The sequence below is a fragment of the Mauremys reevesii genome, linkage group 16 (genome assembly GCF_016161935.1).
Source record: "Mauremys reevesii isolate NIE-2019 linkage group 16, ASM1616193v1, whole genome shotgun sequence".
NCBI classification, from domain to species: Eukaryota; Metazoa; Chordata; order Testudines; family Geoemydidae; genus Mauremys; species Mauremys reevesii.
In genome coordinates this window covers 41,001,863-41,021,950 of record NC_052638.1, presented here as the reverse complement: position 1 = coordinate 41,021,950, position 20,088 = coordinate 41,001,863, and the positions used below count along the sequence as shown (strand labels likewise).

The 20,088-nt window shown below is 58.0% G+C and overlaps 1 protein-coding gene across 4 annotated transcripts in view; it reads right to left on the bottom strand.

Annotated features, from left to right (window-relative positions):
* Window positions 1-14,066: 14,066 nt before the first annotated feature.
* The window catches only part of CPNE7 (copine 7), a 45,312-nt gene continuing 39,290 nt past the window's right edge, over window positions 14,067-20,088 (bottom strand). For all 4 annotated transcript variants that reach the window (XM_039503911.1, XM_039503912.1, XM_039503914.1 and 1 more), the window contains 3 exons: window positions 19,755-19,888; window positions 17,158-17,394; window positions 14,067-14,616 (listed from right to left, as the gene is read on the bottom strand). In XM_039503911.1, coding sequence (XP_039359845.1) covers window positions 14,479-14,616; window positions 17,158-17,394; window positions 19,755-19,888 — 509 coding nt within the window. In that variant the 3' untranslated portion in view covers window positions 14,067-14,478. The remainder of the gene's footprint in view (window positions 14,617-17,157; window positions 17,395-19,754; window positions 19,889-20,088) is intronic.

The following is a 20,088-nucleotide window of genomic DNA, read 5'->3' as shown; positions in this document are numbered from 1 at the left end:
TAAACCTCTGCGTCACTGGCTGGCTGAGAGTCACGGCTGACTGTGAAGTGGGGCTGCAGGACCCTCTGGCTTCCCCAGGACCCCACCGGGGCGGACTCGCTGGGGGAAGCACACGGAGGGGCAGAGGATGCTGAATGCTCCAAGGTCAGACCCAGGAGGTGAAGCCGTGGGAGCTTCTTGCCCTGCAGACAGTCTGCTCCAAGGGAGAGGAGGCTCCCCAAAGTCCTGACTGGCTTGGTGGGGAGCAGTTCCAGAGCATCGCCCGGGGACTCCGTGACACAGGGCATCAAACACAACACATTGTGCGTCAGTGGTGAGAGCAGCAGGCCGGGAGTCAGGACACCTGGGTTCCTAGGCTCAACTCTGCTCCTGACTCCCTGTGTGACCTTAGGTAGATCCTGTCCCCGTCTATCTCTCAGTTTCCCCACCTGGGAAAGGGGAATAAGCACCCTGCCTTGCCTCCCAGGGGACAGGTGCTATTGCAGGGCAAAGCCCCACTATTACCATTTTTATCGGGGTGGGAGGGCTCCTCCTGGCAGGGGGTGGGGTAGGGAGAGAGCTGCCTCAGGGCAGGGAGGAGAGAGCTCAGGCCTCTCTCTGGAGATGTAAGTGACTCTGGTGTGGACTGGCCTTAGAGGGAATCTCCGGTTCCTTCCTGGCCTGGGAAAGGCTCCTCCCCGGCGCCGGCTCTGTTGGGAGGATCAGAGGGACAGACTCCAGCGTGAAATTCATCAGGCACGGGGTTACTATGGCAACGTCTATTATCCCTCGTTATAGGGAGATGAATCAGGAGCTATAAATATGCGGATTGATCCAGGGAGCCAGAGGCGCCGCGTACCATTTGTTTGTGGTGAAATTAATTACAGGGCTTGCAATGTGCAGGTGCTATTTCCCTCTGCCTTCAGCAAAATGGATAGACAGGTGGATGCAGGGGTGCATATGGGATAGATAGATAGATAGATAGATAGATAGATAGATAGATAGATAGAGTGTGGGTGGTTGGATAGATAGATAGATAGATAGATAGATAGATAGATAGATAGATAGATAGATAGGGTGTGGGTGGTTGGATAGATAGATAGATAGATAGGGTGCTGCTCCTGCAGCTGCCCAGGGATCTGGCCACCTCTCCCCTGGGTCTGGCTAGGAGCGTTGTGGAGACTGGCTGTCCCTCTCCCCCGGTCAGAGGCCAGCCCACGTCCTGTCCACGCTCTGCTATGCAAGGCTGGCTGGGCTGTTTTCTAACTAGCGGCCCTAGGAGTGAGCTGAGGCCGGTCTCTGTCCTGCGCTGTCCGGGCGGGGCATACACTGGAGGAGAGCAATGGTCCCTTCTGGCCTTGACAGGTGCGCATCTGAACTTCTCCGCAGCTGGCCTTGCGCTCAAGTGTGTTCCCTCCCGCTCTGAAGTGCGGCGGTTTCTGGGCAGCGACTGCATGGAAAGGCCTCATCTCACTCGCCAGCTCGGCCCCCGGGAGGGTCCTGTCTTGCTGTACAGAGCCAGGCTCTCAGTCCTGCTGCAGGGGGTGAGCAAGGCCCTTTAGGGCTCTGCAACAATCACACCCTCTTCTCCCACCACCTAGATACTTAAGAACTGCATAGGGGAAACTGAGGCACCTCCACAGTATTCAGAGACAACATTATGAACATTCCCACTTCGTCACCCCCCCCCCATGCCTGGGCATGGCACCCCAGCTCTGCCAGCACCCGTGTGTGGTGCAGCCAGGGGTGGCGACTGGGGAGGCGGCTGGGCTGATGTTTATAGAGGCATTTGCAGATCCCAGCTTGTGTAAACATCCGGCAGGCTGGCAGCACTGGGTGAACCGTTCTCTCCTGCTGAGCGTGCCCCGAGCACGGACAGGGCCCGTCCATGCTAGCAGCTAATCGCAGGCCCTGGCCAGGGCTGACTCCAGCAACTCACAGCCGTCTCCGGTCCCAGCGCCGGCTTTCTGCCGCAGGTGCTGCCCCCTCAACCGCCAGCCTTGTCAGCGCTCGGGCGCCGTGCGTCAGCCCCATTCAGCGTTAGCACAATTGGAACAATTAGCCCGACAGTCAGAAATAATCGCTCTGTTCCCGGTGAGCGGCACTGCCGGAGCCGGGCGGGCGGGGGGAGCGGTGCGCAGACTTGCGATGGTCGTGCAGCCTGGCAGGGATCTGCAGCGAGCCGGGTCAGCCACCAGCCAGGAAGCTGATTTCGTGAGCCAGCGATTGGCTTTCGCAGGGTGGGGGCGTACGTAGCGGCTCGAACGAGGGTGCGGGGGGCTGCTCACCCCCCGGCTTGAAGTGGTTTCCATCTTATACAGCATTTGCAGTTTGGGTCACTGGCTCTCAGCCCCCCCCACACAAATGGTTCCAGCGCCCGGGGGACATAGTGAGGCAAACATCAGCCCCAGGCCCAAGCAGGGGAGCAGTCACCTGCCCTGCACAGAGAGCCTGGGCCGGCCGGCCTGGCAGCGTGAGGCCAAAGTGAAAGGGAAACAAGATGCCAGCTGCTCCATAAGGCCACATGGGTGTGTGTGTGTGTGTGTGTGTGTGTGTGTGTGTGTGTGTGTGTGTGTGTGTGTGTGTGTGTGTGTGTGTGTGTGTGTGTGTGTGTGTGTGTGTGTGTGTGCGCGCCAGCTGCTCCATAGGGCCACATGGGTGTGTGTGTGTGTGTGAGAGAGAGAGAGAGATGCTGTGAAATTCCAGGGCTAAGCCCTCCCCAGAGCAGCCTGAGTGGTGCTGTCCCACGTGCTGAAGCTGGTGCCAGGAATGGGAGCCAGCTGAGCCCGCGTTAGGAATCCAGCCGTTGGCATTTCTAAAGCGCTTGGCAGAGCAGCAGCTAAGGGCTCTCGCTCTCTGTTGTTCGGTGCCGCGAAGGCTCGGCTCGCTCGCCGCTCACATTTCGCAAAACCTGCCCCCGGAGCACCCGTGTTGCCGGGATTCTACGCTGGATTTATTGCCAGGGCTACAAAATGGCCTTTGAATCACAGCGAAGAGGGGATGGGATTAGTGCCTCTCTTTGCGGCGCGTTCCGTCACTCCCAGGGAGGAGGGTGAGCAGAGAGCAGGTGTAAAAATCAGGAGGGGGGATAATAGGGTCCTATGGGGGGGACAGGGTCCTGTATAAGACAAAGCCCCTAATATCGGGACGGCCCCGATAATATCGGGAATTCTGGCCCCCTACCAGGGAGATTGAGTGAGGAAATCTCTAAAGAACCCTGAGCGTCTCCTCCACGCACACGCCGGCTTGTCCAGTCAGGCCTGGGCGCCCGGCCGAAGCATCGGGGGCGCTGTAGCCAGGGGTGGGAACTGCCGAGCCCCAGCCCTGTGGAGGCAGTGCCCCAGCCCAACCGCGCGCAGGGTTAGAAAGGGATCCCTGCACGCAGCTTCCTGTGCTCAGTTTCATCCCATCACTTCCTGGGTCTGCCACCGCCAACAGTCACCTCCCCTTCCTGGGTCTGACCCCCTCCACCTGCAGGGCGGCCAGGCCCCGTCTAGCATTGCCTGCAGGCGACGCTAGCCCAGCCCAGCTCTTTCCTCAGAAGCCAGGCCCCTCCAGCACTTCCAGGGCTTTGGCTGCTTTTCTCCGAAGCCCTTCCAGGCTCTGCATGATCTAGACATGGGGCCCTGGCCTCCCCGCTCTGGTGTGCAGCCCCGTCACTGGCTGGCCCTGATTGCCTGTTCTCGGGCCGTGCCAGGGCAGCGGGCGGACGGACTCAGCCCATCCTGCTGAGGGGATGTTTCGGGAGGGGAGCCTGCTACCTCTGGTTCCCCATCCTCCCCGACCTGTGGGCACAGCTTCAGCAGGGATTTCTGCAGCTAGTGCCGTCTGGGCAGAGAGGAGAGTGAAGTGGGAGGAAAGGGACGGGCAGAGCTGCTTCTGCCACCTCGTCAGGAATGGCCTGGCCCTCCCTGCTCCCAGCTGGCAGGAATTAGAAGGCAGGTGGAGGCAGTGGAGAGCTCTGGGAGCAGGGATCCAAACCCAGTGAGGTCCATGGGAGTCTCTCCTATGACGTCAATCGGCAGAGCACCTCCTGGCTGTTCACCCCTCTGGGGTGTCACCAGCCTGGGCCCCAAACCCTGCCTGCTCCTCCCCAGAGGAAACCGGTCTGATAACCCCCAGCACTGGCTGTGCCACCAGGGCCAGTGGGGGGTGGAGGGCCATGGAGGCAGCGGGAGCTCCTGGGGGGAAGGAAGGCTCGTGTTGTGTTGCTGGAGCAGAGCTGGCAGTGCCAAAGGACGGCCGGCGTGGGGGAACCTGAGGGCACTGACAGGGATGTGGAGGACATCTCCCCTTCGACACCCCAGCACTGGCCTCTCTTCCTAGCGTCACTGGAATCCCCCTCCCACCTGCACCCTTCCAATCACTGTGGAGGACCAAAGCCAGGGCCCCCACGCTCTGGTTCCCATGGGCTCGGCTCTGCTGGTTCCCACGGGCTCGGCGTCGCCTCTCCTGGGATGGGAAGCCACCTCCGAGAGCCCTGCTGTCCCCGTGGCTTTATAACAAGCTGTGTGGGGCTCGGCCGGTGGGGAGTGCAGGGGAACGCATGGGGCTGGCTCTGCCACAATAATCATGAGACTCGTCCCTCCCTGCCGCCCTCTTCTCTGCCCTATCAAACAGCAGCTGCTTGTCTGCCCTCTCAAGGCTTTGCCCAGCCTGTCCCGACCCACCCTGTCATCTCTCCTGCCAATCCGCCCATGCTACCAGCCTCCATCACCCCCTTGCCACATTCTCAGACCGGCCTCTCTGTGCCCTCTCCTGTGCTGCCCGCTGCTCACACCAGCCTCGGCAGGACCAACTCCTCCTCCTTCAAAGCTCGCTCTGAAACTCGCCCGTGCCGGGACGCCCACGAAGGAATGACAGCGCTTTGGCTGCCGGTGTGCTCCAGCCTCCTATGGTATCGGCTCCTTGTGCTCCCAGCTTGGTCCGGCGCCAGCTGGCGGCTTGTGTCTTGGATTGTCAGCGCTTTGGTGTCATGACGTCTGTATCTGCACAGCGCCTAGCGCAGTGGGGTCCTGGTGCAGGGCTGGGGGCTCTGAGGTGTATTGTTATAGACACAAATCATGATATCAAGACTGCAGTTTAACCTGGTACAGTCCTACTCCGTGTCACCGCCCTGCTCCCTCTCCTGGCACCATGCCCAGGATGGCTCCATGCCCACCGGGGCACAGGGGCTGCTCCCTGCATGCTCCCGCCTTGAGAGACACGTGACACACCCCAGAAGTTCCCATCAAGCCGAGGGCACTGAGAACACCCAGAGAGGGTGAATCTGCCATGTCTGGGTGGATTCGCTGAACCTGTCCTCGCCAGCCCACTCCCAGGCAGCAGGCCCCAGCAACCCTCTCGGGCCAATTAGCCGGGAGCAGGCATGGGCCCTTGGCAGCTCGGCTTTGACTGATTTGTTGTGTTTTGTCCAAAATAATTAACTCCTGACAATGAAGTTGTCTGCAGCGTGTCTGAGCTCATTAGCGAGGCTAGTGCCTGTTCCTCCTGCCAGTCAGCAAGGCCGGGCGCTGTGCTCCGAAAGCCTCGGCTGACGTGTCTGCGCAGCCAGGGGGTGCGGCCAAGGCACAGGAGAGGCATTGCCGGCAGTTAGAAGACAGAATGCCCTAAAACCCAAAGCAACTGGCCTTTGGGCCGAGGAGTGTGAACATTCCTAGCTGCTCTGCAGCCTGTCAGCTACCAAGACTATTTCATCCTCGCATGCTGCTATACTGGGCCAAGCGCAGCGGCATCTGCCTCGACACACATACACACGTGTGCACAGGTACCTCTCCCCCCACACACACACTGCACCAATTGTCCCAAAGGCCGTTACTTCCTGCCGCTCCCGAGCAGCCTCTGGCCAAAGAGGTGCATCTGGTGGAACAAAAGGAAGCTCACTGCCTGTTCTCAACCCCCGTCAAAAGGCTCCACTGGCCCCTGGCCCGGCCCAATAGGTCACGTACGGCCCTTGGGGGTTTCCAGCCGCCAGGTCTCAGTCATTTGCTTGGAATTCACCACAGACGAAAGCCCCCTGTTTAGTTCTGGGTTGGAGGGGAGCTGAGTTTGGTGAGTGACAGGCTAACAGCCATGGGTAGCACTGTGTGAGTCCTGTGTGCATCCCCATGGCCTGGGGGGGGAAGGGGGGCGCACACACACACACACACACACACACACACACACACACACACACACACACACACACACACACACACTCCAGCCCTGGGTTGCCCCTCTCCAATTCTCCCACTGCACCTCAGTCCTAATCTGCAGTGATCCTGGGCTCTCACATCTCAGAGTGGAGATGCAGCAGCCCCTGCTCTTCCAGCTTGAAGCCCATCCTGCAGTCTGCATTGCACCTCTGTCCTGCTCTGCAGTTCCCTCCCTGCTATTCCAGAGCTTCCCAGTCACCCACCGGCACGGCATGTCTGTGAGGTGAGTGTAGCTTCAGTGACCCATCTGAGACTCAGCAAACCAATGTCCCCCTCGGCCTGATCATTACGTGACACCAGGGCGCCAGTGGCAAAAAGCTGGTGTATTAATCCACTCTTCAAAAGAACTCCAGCCATTTGTGCCGCTGGCAGACCCAGTGCCGGCTCAGGCCAAGGTTCCCTGGCTCAGCTGAATACTGACAGAGACACGGCTGGAATCGCCGTGTGCTGGTGTTGGGTAAAATAGGTATTTGAGTTATAAGAGTCTGTTGAGGGCTTAGACTTCATTGAATGCTTGGGAGTTGCTGTAGCATTAATCACCCTTATAAGGGCTGTAGCCCATATTGTAAAGTAATATTTGAGCATTTGCACTGCAAGCCTTTGCAACCGTGTAACTCCCCAGGCAGGCAGGAGCAAATAACTACTGTGAAGTGCTGGTCTCCAGAAGACGGTGTTACGTCCAGTGGGGCAGGCCCATTGACACCAGACAGCCTAGACTGGAAAGGAATCTGGGGTCATAGTGGATCACAAGCTAAATACTGTTTGAGTCAACATGGTAACACTGCTGCAAAAAAAGCGAACGTCGTTCTGGGCTGTATTAGCAGGAGTGTTGTAAGCAAGACACGAGAAGTGATTCTTCCGCTCTACTCCGCCCTGATTAGGCCTCAGCTGGAGTATTGTGTCCAGCTCTGGGCGCCACATTTCTGGAAAGATGTGGACAAATGGCAGAAAGTCCAGAGAAGAGCAACAACAAGGGCTAGAAAACACGACCTACGGGGGAAGATTGAAAAACATGGGTTTGTTCAGTCCGGAGAAGAGACAATGGCTGCTCTGTCCATAGTGTCGAGTATGTGCTAAAGTGCTTTGCTTGAATCAGGGCCGGTATCCTCATGCCTGGGGCTGCCTGGGGTGTCCCATGGCTCCCCCCTGCCTGTGGAGGGTTGAGGGGAAGGAGAGGCAGTTTTCTGCTGTGGGGTGACATGATCTCTCTTATGGGCTGGAAAACTGTTGTTGGGGGAGGGGTTCAGAGCTGTGCTCAGTGTTTGGGTAGAAACGTCTGCTGCTTCTTCAGCGGTGGTCCCCTCCGACATGCGGGGGCTCCAGGCCCACCCTGCCCAGCGCTGGCGGACGACGTGGGGAGGAAACCTACGGCTTCTTCCAAAGGGCGATGGCTAGGGCCTCACTCTGCCCGCAGAGCCGCACACGGGGCACAGCAGGATATGCAACTTGCCAAGGCTTCTCCAGCCGGGGGCTGAGGTGCGGTCAGAGCTGGCTGACCATGGGGAGCGTGCAGAGCATAGCCTGGCACAGGAGCGGCTGCCTCGGGCTCGCAGGCTGCAGCGTCCTTAGTGTGCAGGCTCGCGAATGCTGGGCCAATGGAGTTTCCTCATAAAGCTTCCCTCCGAGCCCCGAGTGCTGGAGAGGATTTTATGAGGGGCCGAGTCTCCCTCTCGCAGAGCGTCTCGAAGCCACAGGTAACGAGGAGGAGATGAGGAGAGTCTGGTCATCTGAATCAGAATCCATCAGAGCACAGACAAGGCACCGCTATCCCTGCCTGTCCTGGGCCACTCTGCCCATGTCCCATCTGAATACCACCACTGGCTGGAGGGCTTCTTCCGGCCTGCCCCTTGTGCCTGGCCCTCCAGCTGCCCAGTGGTACGCCTGCCACGGCCAATGCTGCTGTGCCCATCTCGGCCATAACCCAAACTACTCCTGCCCCTTGTGATTAGCAGCGTGTTCCTTCAGCCCGCGAGGCGCTGGCTCCGAGCTGCACACGGGCAGCCTGGATTCCTGTACAGAGCTCACTGGAGCACCAGGGCTGTCCAGCCCACGCAGTTTGCAGAGAGGGTTTCACATCCATCAGCCTCACCCGCAAGCCGTTGCATTTGCTCACCCCGTGAGTCAGACACTGAAGCTCTTCGGGGCCAGGGCTGCTCTCCCTTACACTGGCCCTTCGGGGCTGTACCCCAAGGTTTGCTGCCTCCCAGCCTGGCTCCTCCTGCCGACTCTGCTGTGGAAGCAAGATGTGGAATTTGTGGCATCAGAACAATCTCCATGGCAACAGATTTGGATGCCAAACACACAGGAGTTTGCCATCACAGCAGAATCTCACACAGGGGGGATGCTGGGGAGGGGGAGGAGCCCCAAGATGGGTCAGTGCTGCAACTTCTGCATGCCACGCTCAGCAGAACCCCCCACCCACATCAGAGGGAGAATGCTGGCCGTCCTGCTGCTAAAGTACAGAGCTGCATCACTAAAAGGAAATCTCTGTTAGCTGTTGGTAGTATAGGGCCTATGACACACAGCTGATTCCTGATTCCATCCAGCAGAGGGCAAGGAAGGACACACACTCACAGACACACACAGAGCCATTCCACGTACATTCCATTGTAGCCAGCTGGGCTCGCTGTGTGAGGATTTTTGCAGAGGTGAAGTTGCGCTTTGTGGCAGGACAGAGCAGAGAAATGTTCTCCAAGGTTCATGGCCTCACAGCCCAGGTTTACCCCCCTCCCCATTCCAACCCACGCCAGGAGGCCAGAAAGCCAGATTCCTGGTTTGTGAAAACAATGGAGGTTGTGAAATTTGTTTAATTTCCCACTGGGACAAACCCGAGACCTTTGGAATTTTTTTGTAAAAAAAACCAAGCGGCCGAGCCCCACCCAGAATAGTTGGAGCCTGGGGACCAAGCCACTCATGCGGGATGTGAGAGCCCCACATTCAAGTTCTCCGCTCCAGAACAAGGCACGGAGCCTGGCTTTCCCACATCCCCGAAACGTGCCCTAACCACTGGGCCCCCTTTCTCTGTGACCAGAAATTCCATCCTGGGCCCAGGAAATGTTTCGGCTAAGTGGCATTTGAAGCTCTGGGGCTGGGCTTGGAGAAGGGATGCTGTCCCTTTCTGCAGCAGCGGTCACTGCTCTCAGAGCAGTGTCGAGCCCATGCCAGCAGCAGCGGGGGCACTCAGGGTAGTGGGGAGTCACGTTGTGCAGAGAGTGACCGGGGGCTGAATTCCAGGCGTGGAGGGGGCACCGGAAGGGCAATCTGGGAAGATGATGGGAGCGAGGCTGCAGAAGGGAGCAGGGGCAGGGGGAGGATGGCCACACAGCTGGTGACAGCACAGGTGAGGCTGACGGGCAGCAGGCTGGAGGCTGCCGTGGCCTGCAAGGATATGGATTTGCTGCTGCCGCTGCATGCAGGGTGCTTCCCCAGTGCTCTCGGCACGTGCTAGGGAAAAAAACCCATTTCACAGAGACACCTGCTGTATAGACCCACCCCACTGCCCTGCAGAGGGCCAGGAGAGCACATGGCTGCAGCTTGCACTTTGGAGCAAACAGGAGGCCAGATGGGTCAAGCAGGGTTCTGCAGGGGGGAGGGGGGGAGCATTCCCTCCAGGGCCACTTGTTCTGCAGCTTTAGCAATGCCAGGAAGCAGAGCAGCCTCCGGGCCAGTCACAATCCTGCTGGAGCTGGCGGGCCGCTCTCCCCGGCTCCAGCCCCACAGCGTATGTAATAACAGGGCGGGGGTGTCTCCTGAGTAAGAACTTGTTCCTGGGGGGGATCCCCAATTATAGCACTGTCCTGGTGCCTGTGGTCCCCAACGCTCGTGCTAGCTTGGGGGGGGGGTGGCCCATTCAAGGGGAGCAGCTCTGCTCTGGAAGTCACTCCCGCCGCTGGTTGTCCTGCAAAGGCCCCGTGCTGGGTCCTGCACGAGGAGACCCAGACCCTGCCCCAAGGCGCTCCCCAGCTGATGGCAACCTCACCACCGAGGGGGAGACACACACAGAGCTCCAGCTGGTGCTGTGGTGGGGGAGGGGCTTGACAAAGCCATTATCTGGTCTCTAGAGCAGCTCTGCAGGAGATGGGCAGGCCCCATGCCATGCTCTGGGATAATGACTCCTGCAGCCCTCGGCGGGCTCAGCATGGCCGTCGCCTGCGTCCCAGTCATGATCCGACACCTCATGCAATCCATCAGCATGCTGGGCGCTGTCTGTGCCATGCAGCACCAGGAAGAAAGAGGCTGGCAGAGGGACCACCCAGAAGTGCTGTTGCTGAGGCAGGAAGGAGAGGCGAATGCAGCTGGCTCTATGGCAGGTCACCTCGGATGGGCAGCACAGGACCCCTGGGTTTGTCGGTAACGGAGGCAGAAGGGATTGGGGTGGGGGGCAGAGAAAGGCAGGAACCAGGGGTCCTTTTCTGACCCTAGCCGTCACTTTAAAGGCTTGTGGGAGGGGCTCTTCCCCTCTGACCTGAATTTGCAGGGTCATTGACCCTGTGATTCCCCGGGAGCAAACCCCACCTGGTTCATTTGTCAGGCTGCAAAGCAGGGCAGAGAGAAATGAAAAAGCCAGAGATACTCAGAGTAATCACAGCTGGGGCAGCTTGGAAGCGACTTTAAAGCCATTGCTGCTACAAAGTGCAGCAGCTTTAAATTCAAAGGTCTCCCTGCTTTAATGTGACTAATCCACGTTAAATATGCATGCCGTCCTCATCCTGCTTTGCACGAACGCCAATCTCATTCCTAATTGGGGTCGCTGGTCTCCATGCAGCAAAATCAATGAGTAAGAGCCCGGCAGAGCCCTGCTTTTCTGCACTGTGTAATTAACCAGCGGAACGCATTGCTGTGGGATATTACTGAGTTTAGCAAGTCTCAGGAAACAGTTAGACACAGGGGAATTTCTACCACGTGGAACATGGGGCTCTCGGTGCTATAACAAATTAAATCAGATTGAATCTGTGTCCCAGTTGGAGGCAGGATTTGAAGTTGTCATGGTAAAATATGAAGGAATCCTGGCAGGGCCATTGGCCCAGATCCTGAATGATATTTGGGTACCTAATGCTCATTGATGGGAAACCTCAAAGCAACAGCCACAGTCTCCATTTCAGCGCTGCAGAGAACTGTGGGGCATGTTCATAGATCTTAAGGCTAGAAGGGACCATTAAGAGCATCTCGTCTGACTCCTCTATAAGCCAGGCCAGCCAGTCCCACCCACTCACTCCTGCATCCTAATCTGTGGTCGGGCTGCACCAGGCGGTTTAGAAAAACATCCAGCCTTGATGTAAAGAGTCCAAGAGATGGAGACTCTGCCGGCAGCTCCAAGGGTGAATTCCCTTTACTTTCAAAATGTGCATCTTCTTTCTAGGCTGAACTTTGCTGACTTCGCCTCCCAGCCATTGAATCTTGTTCTGCCTTGATCTGCTAGAGGAAAGAGCCCTCTGCTATCAGATACCTTCTCCTTGTGTAGGTGCTTAGGGACTGTGGCCAAGTCACCACTTAACCTTTTCCTTGATAGCTATAGAGATGGAGCTCCTTTAGTCTCTCATGGGAAGGTGCATCTCCTTCATGGAGCTCTTCGCTGAGCTCTAATTTTTCAACATCTTTTTAAAAGTGTGGACACCTGAGCTGGACATGGTGTTTCAGTACAGAGCTCACCCGTTCCGTAGACAGTATTACTGTTTACTATAACCTATATTCCATGTCCAGAGATAAAGTGTATCTCCAAACACTGCCATCGCCCTTTTAGCCACCACATCACACTGGGAGCACGTGATCAGTTGTTTTCCTCCATGACTGCTAAATCTTTGTCAATCACTGCTTCCCCCAGTACAGTTCTGCAGCCTATAAACATGACCTGCATGCTCTGTTCTTTGATATATACCCCAGCATTTAGCTGTGTTAAAGCTATGGTGTTTTATTATACCCATCTTACCAAGCCACCCAGATTGCCATGTGTCCTCAGCATTCTGTACCTCCCCACCAAGCTTTGTAGAGTCTGTAAACTTTATCAACAATTTTATATTTTCTCCCAAGTCACTGATAAAATTATAGAATAGCATTAGACTGAGTACCAGTCTCAGGGGCTGCCGACTAGAAACACACCAGCTAATTCCTTATTAATAGAACATTTGGAGATCTATCAGTTAGCCAGTTTTTAAGCCGTTTAATAGCTACCGTAATCATAATGAATGAGCCAACTTGTAGCTGGGAGGGCTACCAGGCTACTGGGCTCCACTTAAATGTTGGTACATCAGCTTGCCATTCGCATTGTGGAGTATGCCATCTGGCAACTTGACCTGTAAGGTAACAATGTTTTGTAGGTGGGAATATCCCAGGTTTTTTGTAAAAGAGTATCATCACCAAGTGGAGCATCTGCTGAGACATCAATGAGGCTACAAATGGAAAGGGCCATCAATCATCAAACTTCAGGGGAGGAGCTGATCGCCACGGGGGTCAGGCAGAAATACTCCTGCTGTGGGACAGCACTGCGTAACTTGGTGCACCCAGGGGGCACAGAGGACTCCCAAGTAGGGGGGAACCTCTGCTCTGCTCAGGCAGCTTTCAATAAAATGTACCAACACGGGGAAATACAACATTGCCTTTATTGGCTCATTCCTCCCATATAGCAAGAACAGGAGGTTCGTCATGCAGACGCTAAGTGACAGACAAGCACGCGGTACACGGAGAAATATGCACAGCTGGGAACAGCGCCTCCACTGGCACCGTGAATGAGCCCAGCTAGCATCATGCACTTGACAGGGAAGTGAAATGGACGAGAGTGGCAACACTGAGCGGGCGGGGATCCCTTTCACTGGCAGCTTTGGCCTAGCCACGCTACGTCACCGCTTCGCTGCACAGGCTGGAGGCAATGCCAGCAAAGCGGCCGTCCCTTGGGTCGGACCGAGCTCCGTTTGTTCTCTCCCCCCATGCCATGAGATAGCTCTGCTGTCGAAGGTGGGAGGGGCTCCTAGCAGACCAGACCCTGCCAGTCAAGATGGGGGTTAATATATTTTCCTGGTTATTTTTGTTGTTCATTAAAATACTCGGATATGATATGCAAAGGGTGGCTGGGCAATGCCCAGCAACCAGCTGCTCCTGGGGCTCAGCGCAGTGCAAGGGGGGCAGGACATGGGCCCCACTCTGTGCAGTCTCAGGTGAGAGAGGCAGACAGAGGCAGCAGCAGAACTGTCGTCAGCTCGCACGCGCCATGTTATGGGGGCAGCTCACGCCACTTGGGAGTTCTCACCTGGCCTCAGCCCAATGCACTGGGGCCCCTGGCACGTCTGCTGTGCTGGGCACAAGCCAGCCAGGTAAGAGGCCACTCCAGACCCATTGCAAAGGATGGTCAGGTTGCTCTCTGGGTTTCTTTGACAGGCAGCAGGGGCTACCCCTGGGGGATGCTGACATGATCCACAGTCAGGGAGGCTGCTGGTCCAGGGCTGGGGATGCCAGCCGCGTTCTGGGCAGAAGATGGGAAATCATGCAGCGTGGGAGCGGACAGAGGGGCCTCAACGTTGGGTGCATAGGTGTGTATTCCCTGCAGCAGATCTGATTGGCTGCTCTTCCCCCGGAGGCGGGGAAGGGAGAGAAGCAGCCAGTCAGAGGGAGTCTCCCAAATCTAGAAATTTTATTTCCAGAACTGAGCCAGCACTTTAGACACTGGGTGCTGGGGATGCCTGAGAACCAGCAAACTCACTGCACAAATGGGTCACTCACCCAAGAGCTGTCAGCCACTGGAGCCCACGAGCCAGGCTCCCTATCCCATTCCTAGTACTCCTGGGACCACCAAACCAGTGCCCTGGAGGCAGCGGGCTCTGGTCCCTCCCCCCTACCCCCCCCCCCCCGGGTCCAGCCAGCCCCTCACTCACTCTCTGCTGCCTGACCAGCCACTGCCACCCTCTCTCCCCTTGCCTGCCTGATTCCATCACACTGTAAACACCCACCTCTCCGCATCCAAGGCCAGGTCACTGCATCATGCCCAGAAGCTCCTTGTCAAACTGAGCAGGGACCCGGCCCGAGTGAGAAACCAGCAAGGCACCCCCCCCCCCCGCCCCGCCCTTCTCATGTGCCTTTGCACTGCTGGCTCAGCTCGCTGGCTGGGTCCTTCAGAGGGCCGGGGGAGGCAGGGGGTGCAGCGTGGCATGTGGGCGGTGGGGGGGAGGCTGCCTGGGGCCCCGCACTCACTGCTGGGGGGAGCCTGTACGATTCAGACAGTGACACACTCTTGCTCTCCTTTGCCTTTTATTTCTTTGTCCATCGTGGGCCGGGCTGAGGGACGACAGCAGGGCAGGGGTGCCGGAGGGGTGGTCCCTCACTGGGGCGAGTTGAGGGTGGAGTTGGGCGAATCGGCTTTGGGACACCGGGGCGGCAGGGCCTTGTAGCTGTAATACTCCACCACCTGCTTCGGCACCTCGGCCAGCACGCACTTCGCCAGGGCCGTGGGCGAGGCCTGCAAGACAAAGGGCAGCCGTTGGCTCTGGGCTCTCCCAGCCAGGCGCTCCTCAGCACAGCACCGGAGGGTGGCGGCGAACAGCCCCGTTGTCCTTTGGGGCATAACTGCCATTAGCCCATGCCTGGGCTCTGCCATTTCCCAGTGCTTCCCGCAACTGCATCTGAAGGGTTAATCCTGCCCAGTGGCTCTCGGTATCACTGTGGCTAAAGGAAAAGACGTAAGTCTCCAGGAGCTTCAATTACTGACCATCAGGATCAATTAGCCCTTGAAGTGCCCAAGCAGCTCAGATCTCAAGAGGGTCCAGAAATGCAAACTATGGATTCCCCCCCGCCCCAATTCCATCACAGAAGATGCAGCTGGGCTGACCCTGAAGGACCCAGAGGAGCCATTCCCTCCATCTGTGGCTTCGCCCGCACACCCAGCGTCAGCTCTGCTTGATCAAGAGAGATTCCAGCACGGAGCCAGAGAAATCCATACACTGTGTCTCTGCCCTTTGGGGAGCCCAGCTGCTTAGATGTCTGGCTAGCGCGGCTGGAGATCCTGGCCCGGCGGCTCTGGGGAAGAGCATTGACACGGGCAGAGACGTTGGCCAGGGCTCCCTGGTGGGGCATCTTGCTCACTGCCACCTTCCATGTGCAGGAAAACTCAGGGCAGCGTCGCCAGCAAAGCCCCCAGCCACCCCACCGTGCTACACAAGGCACCTGTGTCCCCGACACAGAGTCTGACTGAGACACACCCCTGTGCTACACACAGCACCTGCGGCCCCACCCAGACACCCCCTCTTTGGGCTGTTTACATGCAGTGTAGACATTTGGGCTCAGACTGGAGCTCGAGCTCTAGGACCCTGGCAGGAGGGAGGATCCCAGAGCTGAACGTCTACACTGCAGTTAAAGAGCCCCTGAGCGGGAGCCTGAGTCAGCTGCAGGGGTCTAGCTGCAGTGTAGACACACCCTGTGTGGGTGAACCAGACAATTGCTACACTCTGCAGTGAATGCACACAGGACAACGATAAAAGCCAAAACACCCCATCGCCTGTGGGTGAACACGTCTCACAAAGCGATCACGGAAACCGGCACAGCGCTTACCTTCAGATCTCTGCTGGACACTGCAAATCACAAAGACACTGGCTTATTACAACTCTCTGTAACCACTAACCCTTTCTGTCCTGTGACTGCAGGGCTGTCCCTTAGCCTCTTCACCCTGAATGGGCCCTTAGAATATGTGCTAACTGCTTATTCGAAACTATCGCTTTGATCTTGTATTTAGCCGTGACAACCACATCTACACTACAGACCTCTATGGGAAGAACTAGGTCGCTCGGGGATGTGAAAAATCCCCCAGTGCAGACAGCGCTGTGTGGATGGGAGAGCTTCTCCTGCCAGTGCAGCTACTGCCTCTCTGGGGTGGAGTAAGGCCGCCGACCGGAGACGCTCTGCCGTCGGTGTCAGAGCACCTTCTCCAAAGCACTGCACTGGTGCCGCTGTGTCGCGACGCTCTGCCACCGGTGTCAGAGCACCTTCTCCAAAGCACTGCACTGGTGCCGCTGTGTCGCGACGCTCTGCCGTCGGTGTCAGAGCACCTTCTCCAAAGCACTGCACTGGTGCCGCTGTGTCGCGACGCTCTGCCGCCGGTGTCAGAGCACCTTCTCCAAAGCACTGCACTGGTGCAGCTGTGTCGCTGAACGGGAGGACAAGGGGTGCTCTCATACCTTTCCCCGAGCTGACAAGCAGCTCCGTGTAAATCACCAACAGAAGCTGGTCCAATGGAAGCTGGTCCCTCACCCACCTTGTCTCACCTTTTGTTTCAGCATGGAGCCCAGAGACCAAGCGGGTGTCTGGAGCCCCTTGGCTGGGTAAAGGCCAGGGACGCCCCCCTCAGTCCCCTGTGAGCCGCAGGAACAGGAGAGTTTCCTTCGAGACACAGAGCAAGGACATGGTTTTACTGAACAGGGAGCGAGGGCGGCCAGACTGTGACGGGGCCCATGGAGACCAAAGGGGGTGTGAGGAGAGGAGGCCTTTTCTTACCCCCTCATTAGCTGCCTTCACCAACAGCACAAACCCTGAATCCTGCCCCTGTAGCCCTTGAGAAGGTCAGCAGGGCAGGATGGCACCAGGCCACCCTCCCCTGGGAGCCCCGCGGTGCCAGGGCAGGCGGGAGAGGCCTGAGCCTCTCTGGTTTTGGGGAGGATACTGCCAGCCCCCTTCCTAGCCCTCCGAAGTGCATCTCTCTAGGTATCCCACAGCCCTCATGACTGAGCGCCACCCCTGACTTACCCTCACGGCACCTTGGGAGGGGTGGCAGTGCCACCAGCCCTGGTGATGGGGAAACTGAGGCACAGAGCCACAAAGGGACTTGCCCATAGCCAGAGATGGAGTCTGTGGCAGAGCCAGGCTGTGACCCCAAGTCACCCAAGTCCCATCTCTATGCCCTACCCACTAAACCATACTCCCTGATGCCACGGTGATGGGCACGCCACAGACACGTGTGGTGGTCACAGCCATGCAGTCATTACGGAAGGGGCCTCGGGGGCCGACTCACGTTCTTGAACTCTCTGAAGGGGACGAACTGCACGATGTCCCGGAGGACGGGCTCCCCCTTCGGGGAGCGCAGGACCCCGTCGTCCCCGTCCAGGATCTGCATGTCGGTGAAGTCCGCGTTGCCCACCCCTACGATGATGATGGACATGGGGAGGTAGGAGGCCCGCACGATGGCCTCCCGCGTATCTGCCATGTCGGTCACCACCCCGTCCGTCAGGATCAGCAGGATGTAGTATTGCTGTGGGGCAAAGCGGGGAGAGCGGCTATGGGTGACTGGGCAGATCTGAGCTAGCCCCCCGTGCCCTCCATCCCAGTGCAGGCAGTGACTGATTCCTTGCTCCTCTTCAAGCCCCATCTTACGGCTGCTGGTCCCCGACTCCCCCAGCACCCTGAGACACAGAGCGGGGTCAGCACACAGGCTGAGGATGATGCATTAGCTGCTGTCATTAATTGATAGGCTCAGCCAGTGCGGTAAATGATTCAGTGAGCAAATAGCCAGGGAGGTCCCAGAAGAAAATGACATTTTCCTAAAACGCTCCACATCCGCAGGTGTAAATAATTGACGGGATTTTAATGAAAGGCCCCCGCCCGCCCTACCCAGTGCGCACACGCACACAGCGCCAGTCCATGGCAGACGCCCCGAGACGCCACTGTGACGAAGTGGGAATGTTCTGGCTGTGTTCTGTGACTGCTGAGTGGGGCTATTGACCTGGGGAGTTGTGCTGGGACTGTCTGCATTGGGGAAGGGAGGATACCTGAGCCTGTAACCTGAGAACCCAGGAGGGGGTTGGAGGCCAGGTGACACCTCTGCCCCGGGAAACTGGAAAAGGACACAAAGGCTGGGGGAGGAGCCGGGGGGAGGCTGAGTGGGAGGCTGAGGGGAGTGTCAGTTTGGAGCTGGCTGGGAAATGGAGAGGGGTGCCCCCACAGGGCTTGGGCTTCCCAGCAGTGCTGTGGCCTCCCTGGGGGCCCAGATGGATCTAACTAAAGGGGGTCCTGTTGTCTGTACCGGCAAGCTCTGTTTTGGACTGTGTTCCTGTCATCTAAATAAACCTCTGTTTTACTGGCTGGCTGAGAGTCACATCTGACTGCGAAGTGGGGCTGCAGGACCCTCTGGCTTCCCCAGGACCCCGGCTGAGCGAACTCACTATGGGAAGCACATGGAGGGGCATATGCTGAATGCTCCAAGATCAGACCCAGGAGGTGAAGCCGTGTGAGCTTCTTGCCCTGGAGACAGTCTGCTCCAAGGGAGAGGAGGCTCCCCAAAGTCCTGACTGGCTTTGTGGGGAGCAGCTCCAGAGCATCGCCCGGGGACTCCGTGACACCAGGTGATCAGAGGTGTTGCATGGAGACTGGGATAACTGGCCCCACTGGACCCTGGCACTGCATCTCTGGAGCCAGGAATCTGCTCCATGTATCCCTGTCACTCCGCTGCCCCCCAAAGAGCTCCGTGCAACCTCAGGCCTTTTCTTACTCGGCTAGCCTGGCCCAGTAACTCCGCACTGACCTGCCAGAAACTCCACAGGCCCCTGAGGGTTTGGCTATTTATTCACAGCTGATCGAATGTTGCTGGAGGACATGAGGACACTGCATGAGCAGAGGGGAGAGGAGGCCTGTTCCGAGGAGTCCCTGAACTCGGGATCTTCTAATAAGCACTTGGCTTCTGTCACGTGCTCCAGGTCCATGAGGGCTGTGCTGTGGAATGGGCTGCAAATGTCCGTTCAGGCAGACGCCCTACGTGTGAGGCTGGGCGCTTGCTGCCATGTTAAACGTTCCCGGCACGTGTGGCTGAGGTAGGAGCTGGCGTTCCTTCGATGGCCAGGGGTAGCTCTGATGCCCAGCCAGCAGCCATGGGGCTGACAGTAGCAGTGCCGAGCCATGCTGGGCAGGACTGGCCTCTCCCTGCTAGGCCTGAGTCCCGAGTGATGGGCCTTCCCCACAGCCTGGAATGTCTCACTCTGAGGAAGCTTTCCCTGGCTCTCAGCTGAAGGTTCATGTTGTTTCACCCCATTGCTGCTCGGTGCACCCCCTCCTCCCCGCCACTAACTCCTGCTCCCGCCTGGCGCTTGTGCTGCAGCAGCTCTCCGAGGAGCAGACTCAGCATCCGCCACAGCGTAAGAGGAACACTCTGAGGGGTGCAGAGTGAACTCAGCCTCCCAGCGCCCCGGGAGCAATACAACCCCAGGGGGCAGATGAAGAACATTTGCAAAAGTGCCCTGCTGTCTTAGGAGCCAACGTCCCATTTGCCAACCTGGCATCAGACCCTCTCTGAGTCAATGGGCCGTAGTCGCTTTGACAATGTTACCCTAAGCAACTTGCCCCAGGCCACGGCAGCAGCCTCTCGCCTTGGGACCCTGGGGAGATCACATGAGAAAGGAGTTAGGAGGGTCTCAGCCAGGTCCCTCACGTTGCAAACACCACCATGCTACGGGCACAGCTGGCACTCTGTGCCCAGCCCAGGACTGTGCCCTCACAGAGCCGCGTGGCAGAGGCTTACACAGCTGGACAGTCTGCATCCAGGCAGAAGCAAGTGCCGGAGATCCCAGGCCCCTCGGCCTGCGGTGCAGGCAGCGCGGTAGGAACGGGGCAGGTACTCACAGAGGCCTCCTTCGTTCTCTCCTCCGCCGCCGCCACCCTGGCCACCTTGGAGATGATGGGGGACACGTTGGTGGGGCCGTAGAGCTGGATTTTCGGCAGGCAGTTCTGGTAGGATTCCACCACGCCCTGAATTCCTAGTGGGGGACATCAAATCGGGTGACAAGCCGCCCGGCCCAGCAATTCCACGGCCCAGGGCCGCTAACCTCTCCCTGCCCATCCCCTGTGAGGACACTAATGAGGCAGGTCCAGGCCCCACTGCCCGGCTCCACCCACGTGCCCAGCAGACAGGCTGCCAGGATTCAGCCATTCCTCGTGGGGCGCTGACAGTGGTCAG